The sequence below is a fragment of the Crocodylus porosus genome, unplaced genomic scaffold, assembly GCF_001723895.1.
Source record: "Crocodylus porosus isolate Cpor-Errol unplaced genomic scaffold, CroPor_comp1, whole genome shotgun sequence".
NCBI lineage: Eukaryota > Metazoa > Chordata > Crocodylia > Crocodylidae > Crocodylus > Crocodylus porosus.
In genome coordinates, this window is record NW_017728910.1 from 12,103,000 (window position 1) to 12,116,903 (window position 13,904).

The following is a 13,904-nucleotide window of genomic DNA, read 5'->3' on the forward strand; positions in this document are numbered from 1 at the left end:
GGGTCCAAGGGGCCAAGTAAAGGCAGCCTCCCATTAATATTATAGAACCATCAAAGTCATGGCGGGCGAGAACGAGGGTGCCAGACAGGCAACTTGGCATGGTAGAGGCGCCAGGAGAGATCACAGCCGCTCCTAGGGTCCGCACACCGTGACACCAAGAAACAGCAAAAAAGCTGCAGGTGGTAGATCCATCTCAGTAATGGAACAGGCTGCTGTTCTCTTATATTCTCAAAGAAAGAAAAATCCATGCAATCAGACTGCCAGAGGATCAAAGAAGCTACTGAGAGACATCTTATCCTCTGACCCCACTCTTCAATATATCCATGTTTTACTAATGAGCTGCATTCACTGGTGGTTGATGTTCTATTTGTATCTGTTTTCCTTTTTTAAAGAGGATGTGAGAGAGAAAAGGGAGGAAGAGCTAGCAAAAGGGACCAGTGAATACTGAGCTGAGCCATGTCAGTGGTATAAGTGTTCATTCAGACAATCAAGTCATATGACAACGCTAGGAACACAGTCAGCCCCGAGTGGTTTATCCCTTTTTCCTCCCATGCTATAGATGACAAATACTCACCATCTTCATTTCCTTGAAGTTTCAGAACTGTGTTCATCTCAAAAAGTGCTTTTCCCTTTGCCCCTAACTGTACCATTCCAAGAACCGGAGCAGTACCAAGTGCCAAGTATAGGATGTTGTCTTAGGAGAAAAGTGAAGTACTCGACAGATATCCAACACAAATAGTATAGTGCTTTCAACCATGGGCTGGAGAAAGGACTGCAAGCTAGCGACATTCTGAGACTAGTCAGAAGAAGCCTTTGAAATAAAGTACTTCTCATTGTAGCACTGTTTACTGCAGTCTACTTTCTCCTTTGAATACTGGGACTGAAATTAAATGACAAAACAGGAGAAAAGTGACAACTTCAAAGTACCCCACGTCTTAAAAAACTAGATAAAACTCATCTAGATTCTTTTTGAAGCTTTCTTGCTTAGTTTCTTTACCCTATACATAAAATATACACCCAGGAAAATCAAATTTGTTTGCACCATTTAGAAATGTTACCTCTGTTTTATAAGAGAACCTTAAATATGTCATCCCTTAAAGTTAACGTCTATCCATGAAAGGACATCTATAGTTTAGCCATTTATAATGTTGATACAGAAAAACCAAAGTGCAAGTTAATATATTTAAAGATTTCTTGCCAGTATAATTGTATATAACTCTGGCCTAATTTTTTGCATCCTTTTATTAAGTTCAGTATTTATCATGATTAAACTTTATTGTTCAACAATTCTTAATATAGGAAGATTTCCTCCATGCTGTGAAGTCAGTTAAATAATTGATATATTATATACACAGCTTCATTATCAGACCAAAATACTACACCCCACAAGATTTCATTTATAGAGGAAAATGCTATTTTATATAGAGCTGTAAATTATTAACTTTGATCTAAATTTCACACATCTTAAGTTTTAGCATGTTTGGATCTGGGATTTTTGAGTCAGTGCATTAAGATGATAGGACCAATATAATTCCACTTCAGGTCTTGCCTCCCCCAACTAGTTACTATGAGATCTTTGAATATCAGGTGGACAAGGGCATATGACAGAAAGAAGGAAGATATTTCCCTAGTGCCAGCTCAACATGCAGTATAATCCTGAATTATATATTAAACATATATAGAGTCATAGAATCATAGAAAAGTAGGGTTGGAAGCAACTTTAGGAGGTCATCTAGTCCAACCCCCTGCTCAAAGTAGGAACATCCCAAACTAGATCATCCCAGCCAAGGTCTTGTCGAGCTGAGCCTTAAAAACCTTCAAGGACAGAGCTTCCACCACCTCTCTAGGTAATCTATTCCAGTGCTTCACTACCCTCCTAGTGAGAGAGTTTTTCGTGATATCCAACCTAAACTTCCCTTGCTGCAACTTGAGACCATTGCTTCTTGTTCTGTCATCTGTCACCACTGAGAACAGTCCAGCTCCATCCTCTTTGGAATGTCCCTTTAGGTAGTTAAAGGCTGTTATCAAATTCCCTCACAGTTTTCTCTTCTCCAAACTCAGTAAGCCCAGTTACCTGAGCCTCTTCTTTTAAGTCATGTGCCGCAAGCCCTGAACCATTTTTGTTGCCCTCTGCTGGACTCTCTCCAAAGTCCACATCCTTTCTATAGTAGAGGGCCCAGAGCTAAACGCAGTACTCCAGATGTGGCCTCACCAGTGCAGAATAGAGTGGAATACTGTAATCACTTCCCTCAACCTGCTGGCAGAGCTCCTACTAATGCAGCCCAGTATGCTGTTAGCCTTCTTGGCAACAAGGGCACACTGCTGATTCATATCAATCTTATTGTCCACTGTCACCACCAAGTCCTGTTCTGCAGAGTTGCTGCTTAGCCAGTCAGCCCCCAGGCTGTAGCAGTGCATGGCATTCTTCTGTGTTAAGTGAAGGACTTTGCATTTGTCCTTACTGAACCTCGTAAGATTTCTCTTGGCTCAATCCTCCAGTTTGTCTTGTCATTCACTTCTACATCCCCCCAGCGATACTTCCCTGATTGTGAGCAGTAGGTCAAGGAGAGCAAGGCTCCTAGTTGGACTCTCCAACACTTGCACCAAGAAGTTGTCTCCAATCCTTTCCAAAAATTTCTGGGATTGCCTGTGCATTGCTGTATTGCCCCCCACCAGCAGATGTCAGGGTGATTGAAGTTCCCCCATGAGAACCAGGGCCCATGGTCTGAAAACTTCCACTAGTTGTCTGAAGACAGCCTCAACTACCACATCCTCCTAGTCTAGTGATCTGTAGCAAACACCAACCATGACATCCCCCTTGTTGCTGTCCGCTCTAACCCTAACCCAGAGACTTTCAACAGGCCTATCTCCAGTTTCATACTGAAGCTCTGAGCTATCATACAACTCTTTTACATGCAGTGCAACTCCTCCTTCTCTTCTCCCCTGCCTGTCCTTCCTGAACAGTTTGTATTTTATTATACCTATATATTCAAAATAGAAGTGAACCCTCTCCTGTTGGATTTTATTCACATCAGTGAAAGAAAGACCCATATTTATTAACTTGCCCCCGTTTCAAAAGCTTGGCTAAAAGCAAACATGGATTAAGACAATAAAAAAAAAGCCACACCTGACAACTTTAAATGTTTTGTTATTGTATGCTAATAATATCATTAATACATTTTAATTAAAGTGTTAACATATATACTTACCTAGTGTCATACCACTCCATTCTTAACAGCAAGACTACACTTAAAAAAATACAGATTTGCCTTGAAACATAAACAGTAAGGAGAGCAATGACACAACTACAATTATCATGAAAAGCAGTATGATTAATGTACCAAAACACATGACAGGTGGCCACCAAGTTGATTATGAAAAGCTGCCTTTCTAAAATGTTGCAATATTAATTAGTTTGCCTTGCCTTCTGTAAGAAATTAATGGAGGGAATTGCAATTCAATTTAATGGGATGGCAGTGAACCTCAGAAACGTGACTACTGTTCTAATGTATCTTTCTGAAATGTTTTGATGTGAGCCCTTGTTCAAAGCAGAGTTATGAATTATACTTTTGAAATGGATATGCAGAAATAATGGGTTGTTCTTCCACATGGGTTCAACTACAACATTTCAAATATACCATCATGCCTAGGACACAAAGAGGACATGGAGCTACATGCATTTAGCTATATCCTATAGTAAAGATGCAGCTAACAGATTGTGATGAGGGCATGAGATTAATTTGTAATGTACCTTTTACTAAAGCAACCCCCCTTACTATTCCATGCATTGCTGGACATCATAGAGGAGCATGAAACCTGGACACCCCCTATCCCAAACCTTTTTGTCCACTCCCTTTCAGGCACATCGTTCCCCCAGCAGAATGACTTAGCAGGAATAATTCCCCCCATGCATGAAATTGCCATTTTACTAGTTCTTACATAGGGCATGCCAACCTCTTCAGCAGAAGCAGTCTCCCTATGGCCCAAACCACACCAAATGGATCTAGACCATGCTAGGACAAGAAATGTAAAATCTGCCAATACATCTCCACTACTCCCACAATAATTATACCCACAATAAAACCATCACCATTCCTGGTTCTTACACCTGCACCCCCAGATATGTAATACATCTCCAATGCACTAAATGCCTTGATGGAAAATATGTAGGAGAAACCATACAACAACTGCATACCAGAATGGATGCACACTGCAAATCTATCAAAGACAAAAATACCCGATTACCTGTGGGTGCACACTTCTTACAAGACAACCACTCTCTCTCCAATCTCGCAGCCCTAATCCTCAAAGGGAATTTACAAAATGCCTTTCATGGATCAGCCTACAAACTTCACTTCATAAATCTTCTGGATACAAAAAAAATCATGAACTAAATACACTATGTTGGATTTATGGTACATTATAACCTACTTGCCATCCAATAACCCCAGGTAACCTGTCTACATTTTACCAGCTACATTCTATCACCAGGTCAACATTCCCCCTTCCCCCCCCAACCTACCTGTCTCACACCTATTGTCTCCCATGGCCTCTGATCCTCACTGCCATGCATTTGCATTTTCACCGACCTGCATTTTGCATATTGGCTTCTATTCCACCATGGAGAACACAAAACGCCATCAGACTCTCCCTATGCCTGAAGTCAGATGCTCAGAAGCTTGCAGAGAACATTTTTTTCTAACTATTTAGTTGGTCTAGTAAAAGATATCACATTTACCCAAAGAACCTTGTCTGCCTATGAGTAGGGGAAAGTACTTTACTTTCACATACATGGCTATATAAAGGCCAGCACAAATTTTAACCTAAAAACAAACACTCTAATATAATACAGTGATATTCTATTAAATCATGGTACATACATAACAGCATGCTTAGAGAGGCTTTAATCTGTATGATTGTTAGATGGGCCCTTCGTAACTCCTTCAAGTCATCCCAAATGCACGCCAATAGAACATTTGGTAGCACTTCACTCCAACACACCTAAGACAAGTGCAATGAACATTACAGACATGCTATTTTAGGAAGTTTTAACACCTTTCCAAATAACCTAGCATTTCTAAAAAGTCAGGTTCCTTGAGCTTCAGAGGAAGAGGCATGCCATAAATAACATTCTGATGCTTCTGAAAAATGACAAAAACAGCTTTTCTGTAGATAAAAGTGACATTAGTTGAAAGTTCAATATTTTGTGTTCTGCCAACACTAGGGGCAAGTGTTGTTTATCTCACTAGAAATCCAGGAATCTCTCTCCAAGAATATAAAGCTTTCATTTCAAGCCCTGAAGGACTGAGAAATATCAAACTTTAAACCTGTCACTAGTGCAGCACTAAACATTGCCCATTTGTATCTCAGACCTGTATAATTCTGAGCCTCAGGTGGGAATGCGGCAATTGTTTCCATTTCTGAGAGGCAAGAAAGAGCATTTCTGTGGGAGGTCAATTTTTAAAAACTGGTCTGTTCTTGAGGCAACGTGGGTTTGAAATTAAAGTGCAACTGAGATCAAACTGAAGCTACTTCCCATTTCTCAACACTATACAACTGAAAAGGACAACACCCTCTCCCTTACCAGTGCTCCCAATCTTGTCCATCCTCTTGGCAGCTTATCAGGCCATCACCTCCATACTTTCTTCCTCACATACCCTCATGGGCATCCACCCACAACTGATAGGGAGTGCTCTGGATCCTTTAAAGCTTCCTTGAAAGCTTGTCAGAGAGGAGTTGAAAGTACAGACGTACAGTGAGCACCTCCTATACATACCTAGTATCTCAGGGTCTGCAACAGCAAGGGCCTGGCCCCTAAGGCATGTCTACTTTAGGTGTTGACATAATAATAATCATCAGTCTAATGGGCGGTCATATTTGTTAAGTACCATATGCATTTACAAAGCTTGGCTATAAACAACATAAGGGTAATGTCAGGGAATAGTTTCAAGTCATAGAAGGTACTTGTAATAACACTAGGTAAGCCTTTGTACAGCACATTGATTTTTCAGTATAGACTGGGTTTCTACAGGAGAAAATATGCAAACATTTGGTACAAAATAAAGGTAACAAACAATCAGAAACAAGGTAACAGAGTTCTTCTGACTATAACAAATATTTTGAAAATGTATTCTTCAAATTCAGGTCTGTGGTTTAGTTGTTATCCAGTCCTATGCTTGGTTTATTTCATGCAGTTCTCCATCCACCAATATTAATTTCCATCCCACCAAGATGATAAAACATAGCTCTGAAAATAAGACAGTTAATGAAATGCATGAATACATAACTTCTTTACGTTAGGATGTGACTGTACACAAATTACATTGCAGTCATCTCATAAAAGAGCATTTTGTTTACAATATCTTGCCATGATTTTTCCACCATATAAATTTATAAGATAGAAGAAAACATAAGGGTTTTGACTCTGCAAATACTTTTGCACTTTAAGCTTCCTTCCTTTCCTGCTTCCTTATACATACAAACACTCCTACCAAAATCAACAGGACAGAAATCTTTCAAGATGAGTCTTGAAAATGTATTTATGCAAAATTATTCAGAATACAGGATTTTGTCCAGTTTGAGGTAAACTTGAAGATGAGCTAAAATACTAAGATGATCTTGATAAAATACGCACTTTGACTTGAAACCTGGTGTAGTACAAGTAAAGTTTTCAAGGACATTTTGTATCAGAATAACCTGAAGTTCTATATATTCAAAAATTATATTAATTTACAGAACAATTTCCTTACATCCATTCCTTGCCTAATTTAAAAGCAATCAGGCAAAATCATTCAACTAGACTTTGGAGGAGTAGTTTTGCCAGTGGTTGAAGAGGATAATCAATATCTTCGCCATTCTTACATTTTGGGCTTGTACAGCTGAACTCAGTCAAGTGCGTAGCAAACCTCCCAATGGAAGAAGGATCAAGGCTTCAGTTTCTATGGTATGATAAAACTGATGGATGTGCCTTAAAATGCCTCATATTAAAAAAACTAAACATTTAGCTGCTTTTCCAAATCTTAACCAAGTCACTGGTGTGGAGATTAAGCTTAAAATCTCATGAATTTAGGTCACGGAAAGATATTTGCAGTATTTGTAATTCCAAATAGAGTGAGAAGTAAGAGTGTAAACCATCTCAGAATTGGGGCGTACCCACTTCTGGAGGAAAAAACAGGGATAAATTGCTCTTTGTCCTAGTGCCTGGAACAAGGACCACTGAGTGCAATGGGTCAACAATCCTGCCTGAGGGCTACTAGCTGTATACAACTCTGTGTGCATGAAGGAAAACTGGTTGAAATGCTAAGCAAAAGTATAATTCTTATTTTGTCTGAATCATGGTGGATATGTAATAGAGAGGCATGAGTGAGATGGGCCCATTGTGACTCCTGCAAGTCATCCCAAATGCATGCTAACAGCAAACTTGGTAGTACCTCACTCCAACACACCTTAAATCTGGGGTACTCAACCCTGGCCCTTGGGCCATATCCACCCCTGACATCTTGTCATCCAGCCAACAAGATTCCCCACTGGTCCATGGGGGATCCCGTGGGCTATAGCCATGCGCACTAGATTTGGTGCACAGAGTAGCACAGGGCCTGATCCAGGTATGTGGGGCTGAGTGGAGGCAGTATGGGAGCCTGATCCCACAGGCAAGGCCAGGAGGAGCTGATGCCAGCACATAGAGTCCAGAAAAGGTAACACAGGGGGTCCCCAGCCCCCAATCCTGGCACATAGGCCTGGGTGGAGGTGGTACAGAGCCCTGGAGTTAAATCCCTATATACAGGCCAGACAGCGATAATGCAGGGCTCCAGAGCACAATCCCTGCATGTGAGGCCAGGTGGAAGTAGTATGAGATCCCAGAGCCCAACCCCCACAAACAGGGTCAGGCAGAAGCAACACCGTACCCCACCGTACCCCAACACAAGCAGCATGGGGTCCCAGAGCCCCAATCCCCACATGCAGAGCTGGGCAGAGACAGCATGAAGTCCTGGGGCCCTAATCCTGGCATGTGGGACTGGGTGAGGGCAGCACGGTCCAGATCCAGGCCTGATCCTGTGCCACTCCTTTGGTCTGGGCGGCCAAAAGGTTAAGCATCCACTACCTTAGACATCTGCTAGGAACATAATAGACACACTGTGAGAGAGGCTTAAACACCCCTCCATGTTACTGTAACTTTGCTAAAAAGTCAGATTCTTTGAGGTTCAAAGGAAGAAGCATGCCATAAATAACACGCTGACAGTTTCGAAAAATGGCTCCTCTGTGAAGCCTCGGCAAGGACGTACGTTTAGGTCAGTTTCCCTGAACTGTGGCTTGCCTTTTAAGATGAACTTTTTAAAGGCTGCAAGCAAAAGACAGCCACGGTGAAACTTGCACCCACACAGGACTAACCCCATGTTAAATCTTAACAACTCTTTGAAGATGGGGTGCTCTGTGGCTTCTGGACCATTTTTGCCAAGAGGCTGCTCCCACAAACAAAGCATGCGAGCGGTCTGATTGATGTCAGTGGGAATAAGCATTCTTCGTACTGACCTTCTACTAAAATGAAGGGAAGAATTATTTTTCTTTTAACTTGGTTTGCTTTTTATGTGTTTTTATCTTGCCTCCACTGCATATTTGTTTATTCAGTTGCCTTGCTTTTTGTTCACGCTCCAGAATTTCTTTGGGGAACAGGCTCTTCTCATCAAATACTGCTTTCAATGCTATACGACAGGAATGAAACACACAGCAAAATCAGTCAAATATTTAGTATGAAACACTGTTAAAAACAGCAAGCTGTTAGAAGAGGAAGAAAATTAACCACAGTAAAAGGCAGTAATATTGACTTTTTGCTTCAAGATCTGCTAAGAGAAATTTGCTTTCCTGGTAATTAGTTTATGCTTCTGACTTCCCTCTTGGTTTCATCTGTTCATTAATAATGTAGGCCCATATCCTACAATAACCATCTGTCCTGTGGCTACATGGTCTGCTTGTAACAGAGCTCAATCCAGGATCGGGAGCTCGAAATTCCACTCTCTCTCTCTGAAGATATGTGGCCAGTATTGGAAAAAAAAAGAGACTGTTTTAATTTTATAACTGTGTTGTTTTAATTTATTTTAATCTCTTTGCCACTGTTAAGGGAGCATAAAAAGCTAAATCAAATTACCCTGTGTTGAAACAAGAGAATTAAAACTGCTGGTTGATTGCCTGCATGGCTGAGGAAGTGTATCCTGCAGTCTTGTATTTGTGCCCATAGCAGCCTGATCTTCAGGGATCACTAAAAACTCAGATTAAAGGCCATGTTCTGCCCCCTCATGGGAAAGTCACATGCACTTCAATTTCACCCCAGCTGACATGTGGGACTTCAGGCAACGATCACTGAGCCATTTCCCTAAGGCCTGAAAACTTCTCTTCTGTGTAGCAGAGGCACTATGTCTGTAGAAGAAAGGAGGCGAAAACACGGGTTCATTTTATTAGCTATCTATACCTTCACCGGTTGCTATCCAGGCAGCCAGGCACAGCACGCGGACCAGAGTGATTGTGGACATGGCTTCCTCCCTATATGTTTAAAGGTTGCCTTTAGCAACCTTTGTATCAGCTGTATAGAGACCGAGCACTCTTCCCAAATGACTGTTCACCAAAGAAACACAACCTCAGCTGCTGCAGAACAGCTGCACTGCTCATAGGTACCGAGGCAACAACCTGCATCCGTTTGTGAGGACTAGGAGGTAAGGAAGCACCTGACTCAAAAATTCAAGGCAGGATTTTCAAAGCTGCTAAATATCAGCCCCTCAAATATCATTACCTCAACTTGAGGATGCTTCTCTGCTGAGCTCTGTACTGCTGTGAGTAGACTGCTTACCAATACCTGGTAATCAAACTCATTCATTTAAAGCAGCTTGGATATCTCCAAGCTCTACCGCTATGACTGCAGTGCAGAATATCCCAGCAGTATTGCATGCCCACTAACTTAAGCTGGACTCTTCACAGGCTCAGTGGTACGTCTGGGCACAGATCAAACAACCTTAACAAACTTCACTGTGACAGCTTTTGTGTTTGGTGTCAGGCACGTGCTGACAAATCTGCTAACATTTGCAGAAAATTCTCACTTTCTTATGACTGCCAGTGATGGTCCATAGCTATTAACTGACAAACTCGACTAACCTGAGGAAGTTTATATTAAAGATCCAAATTATTTTCCCAGAGCAGTGTTTAAAGGGATGCAGTTGCCAGTTTGTAATATATAATGATATCATGAAATAGAACTTGTCAAGCTGCCTCGCCAACCCAGATCTATTTTATTAGATAGTTTGCTGAGAATCCATTTTGTATTTGGTTTGTAATAATGCAGAAGGCACAATGTTATGGCCCGAGGGTGTTCAGTAATGAGCACTAATTGTTTTTCTAGCTTCTTTAGTACTTATCTTCCAAACATTTCCCTCTTTGTTTCATTGAATTTTTTTTTTCTGTTTTTATGACTGTTTCCACTATTGCCAGCCATCTGCACGTTCAAACCTGGGTCTGGTAAAAGCTGACAAAAAAATTGTCATGCTGCTGCTTCTTGGATGGGGTGATGCCAGAGATAGCGTTACTCATCACACTTGCCACTTGCCTACACAGCCTTCTGCCCCAGCTGTCACCTTCTTGTCTGCCTGTGTTTCAGGGGGAAGAAACCAGCATGCCCCAAGAAAGCTTCTCTGAAAGCCAGTGAGACAGACTTCTCAGCATCCTACAAGAAGCATCCTACTTTATAGGAAGACAAACATATTAGCAGAAAATTTCTATTACTTCAAGCCTCCCTCTCTCTGGTAGGTTTTTCAAAATCCATTAAAAATAAGACTTGTGCTCTTCTTCATCATGAACAGATGCAGAGATGGATAATCACGCCATTGAATATTTGAGGCCTGATCCAAAACCCAAGTAAAGAAAACTTGTCCTTGACTCTGAATCCAGTGGGCTGTGGATCAGACCCTAACAAAATAAGAAGTTGTTCAAATAGGATTATATGTTCTGCTACTTCCGTTGAAACCCCAGATCAGCAACTAAGCAATAAATCTTGGAGTTCTCTATTGCCTTCATCTCATTTTAGCACAGATGGTAAAAGCTAGTGACCTTTATTTTTGCCTTTCTATACTGAGAGTTCGAGTAATGAGAACATAATGAAGGTCTACTTACTTTCTGACAGGGTAGGAGGCATCACACTTTCAGAGCATCTCTCCTCTGTCTTTTCACCAAAGTATTTGTTAGGGTTTAGAACAAAGTCCGGCCTGTTCAGTTCAGCAACCTCCTCAAGTGTTCCAATATTTAATGACCTAAATGTGCCTTTAAAAATAGCAGGATTATTGAAAAACTGGAATTAATTCCATGTAACAGTTCAATTGCATTTCCCAATTAAGTTAGCTTTTTCTGATCTAAGTTTCATACTTCTCTAGTTAAAGGGCAAACTTTAATGCTCACAGACAAGAAATGTTCAGCAACTTCTACAAACAGCTGTATGGGATTAATCTTACTTTTTTATGTAAAGCTGGAGAAAGCTAACAAATTTTCCATTCTTCCCTGAGGATTTATAAACAATTTCCACTTGGAAGTGAATTTTTTTTACAAGCATGTTTCCAAGCTTTTCGATTCTTTATCTACTACAAATAGAAGACTTCATAAAAAATAAAGTTAAAAACCTTTTCTCTTAAAAGGTTCAAATAAAAGCAAAGGAAATGGGCCAGGTTTCTGAAGGTAATTCATGGTGTAGTTTTATGAGTTTATTGGTTTTAACAGCAAAAGCAAGGGGGAGTTCATATTACAAATTTTAATGCTCAGCTTCCTTAGTAGTTCTCAGACAAAACAATTGCACCCCAACCTTCACACATTCTGAGCTATATTTGAAAATTAATTGCACCTGCAAAAAATGTGGGTGTACTGACTCACTAACCAGATGGCCCACAAAGTGCTTAACATTGCAAACTGGACATGCATGTCTCCTCTATGCCAATGCCTGCAGGTAATAATATGGGTTTTGCATTCATGGTAGCCATGCATAGTTTTTTTTTAAATAATCACTTCCCACACACTTGAAAGTATGATGATTTGTAAAAACAAACAGGAGAAAGAAATGGAAAGAGAAAGACCCCTCCTGAAGGGAATAAGGCTTCATTGCCTTTCAACTATAAGATATGGCAGTGGGACCTTTCAACAGTGGACTGTGTTTCTGTGTTGTTATATCCATTATAAAGTGGTCCAAGAAAAAGATTAGATAAGTTTCTAATAAAATAACTTCCAACTACTTCCAACTTAATAGAGTACTTAATCCAGTACTTAATCCAGTACTTCCAACTTAATAGAGATAACTTTTACCAGGAAAGCTCTTATTTCTTTTTGGTTCTGATCAGGCTTGCCCACCAGGGAAAAGCAGTAAAATTCAGTACTTACAAAAAAGTAGCATAACTATTAAGATTATGTGAAAAGAGTTGCTTACCAGTTGAGTTTCCCATGTTCTTCACATTAAAAAGCTTGTGTTTCTTTCCTTTCTGTATATTGATTTCTTTGTATTTTTTACCCAATATTGTATTTTCCCATGGGCTGGTCCTAGAAGGATAGAAGTGATTTTTTGTACAAAATTAAATGCAAAAAACAAGTGACAGGAATCTATTGCATCTCTTCCTACAGTCTCTATTGTTGCCTTTGGCCTGCCAAATTGCCATGCATTCAGAGGGTCACACCTTTAAGACATGCCCATTGACTGCAATATGATAAAGTGACAGAGTATACAGAACATGTACAAGGTCTGCAAGGCTTTTGTTTCAGCAAGCATATGTTACAAGGCCATTTGAAGCCACATACTGCCTGATCTGAATGGCTTCAGTGCGCTTTGGATAAGTCCGAGGGTCATTTTGCAAATCACATGTAAGTTGGCTCATTCGTTGCTCAGGTATGAGCTGGATGTTTAGCAACAAATCCCCTTTTCTGTAGTCAGTGAACCAAGAGTTCCCTTTCACTTAGAGAAGTGGATTCATCAAGAGTCCAGCACTTCCAACGTAATAGAGATCTATCCCTTTAACTTCTGATTAGAGTTGGATGAAGGAAACAATTTAGTTAGAAGTTTTCAAATTCTCAGCATTATTTTTCCATTATTCAGAACAATCCCCTCAAATTCTCCATGAATGGGTTAGGATCCCCAGGGCTGGGGAAGTTTGGAAACCTATGCTCCACAACAGTCTGCCAAGGACCTGGGCAAGCAGGTAGGTATTAAAACTTGGCAGAGTGCCAAAATCTGCCTGGCGGTTAGAGTTTCACGAGAAATTCAGCACAATCAAATCATTTCTGTCAAGTCTGATTTTTCCAATTCAACACCTGTCAATGAAGATGTTTTTGGTGGAATTTTTCAGACCAGCTCCACTTGTGATGACTATTCTCTTCATCTAGCCTCACTTTCAGCTTTGGAAGAAATATTCATTACACAGAACATAAATAATTCGTACCTAGTCCACAGCCTTGTAGCCTTTGTAAAAAGAGAATATGCTATAAGTTTCTCATATCACATGCCCCCTTCAGTGCTTTGGAATCATGTCAATACGTCCTAGTAATTATTAGTAAAAACTCTCACTTCTGACGCATCTGCCCTTGGCAGAAGATGCAATTGCTCATGAGACTACCTTCTAGGGCAGTTTTTTTCAAGACAACGCAAAAGCCAGTGCCCTTTTTCATATACTGGTGTCAGTATATTAGAGTTAGAAACAATTCCACCTATGTATCTTCAAGCACTTTAAAATAGCAGCTTTCCCAGAAGAGAAGTCTTCTAAACCACCTGTTCTGCTTCAGGGTGGAAGGGTGACCTGGCTGCTATCCAAACATCCATTTATAACAGTTGTGCATAGACTTGAAAATTACAATGCCTCCGAAAATGTGCAGAATCTGCACTCTTCCTCAGCCCAGGG

General features: G+C 40.5%; 2 protein-coding genes across 2 annotated transcripts in view; both read right to left on the reverse strand.

The window, feature by feature from the left end:
• Positions 1-3,219, reverse strand: part of SERPINI2 (serpin family I member 2) — a 36,154-nt gene extending 32,935 nt beyond the window's left edge. Inside the window, 2 exon segments of the mRNA XM_019532515.1 lie at positions 575-694; positions 3,210-3,219. Of these exon segments, the coding sequence (XP_019388060.1) occupies positions 575-694; positions 3,210-3,219 (130 nt within the window).
• A 2,657-nt stretch (positions 3,220-5,876) lies between these two features.
• Positions 5,877-13,904, reverse strand: part of WDR49 (WD repeat domain 49) — a 70,194-nt gene continuing 62,166 nt past the window's right edge. Inside the window, exons 17-20 of the mRNA XM_019532686.1 lie at positions 12,446-12,555; positions 11,152-11,298; positions 8,530-8,699; positions 5,877-6,247 (exon numbers count right to left, since the gene is read on the reverse strand). Of these exons, the coding sequence (XP_019388231.1) occupies positions 8,554-8,699; positions 11,152-11,298; positions 12,446-12,555 (403 nt within the window). The 3' untranslated portion in view covers positions 5,877-6,247; positions 8,530-8,553. The remainder of the gene's footprint in view (positions 6,248-8,529; positions 8,700-11,151; positions 11,299-12,445; positions 12,556-13,904) is intronic.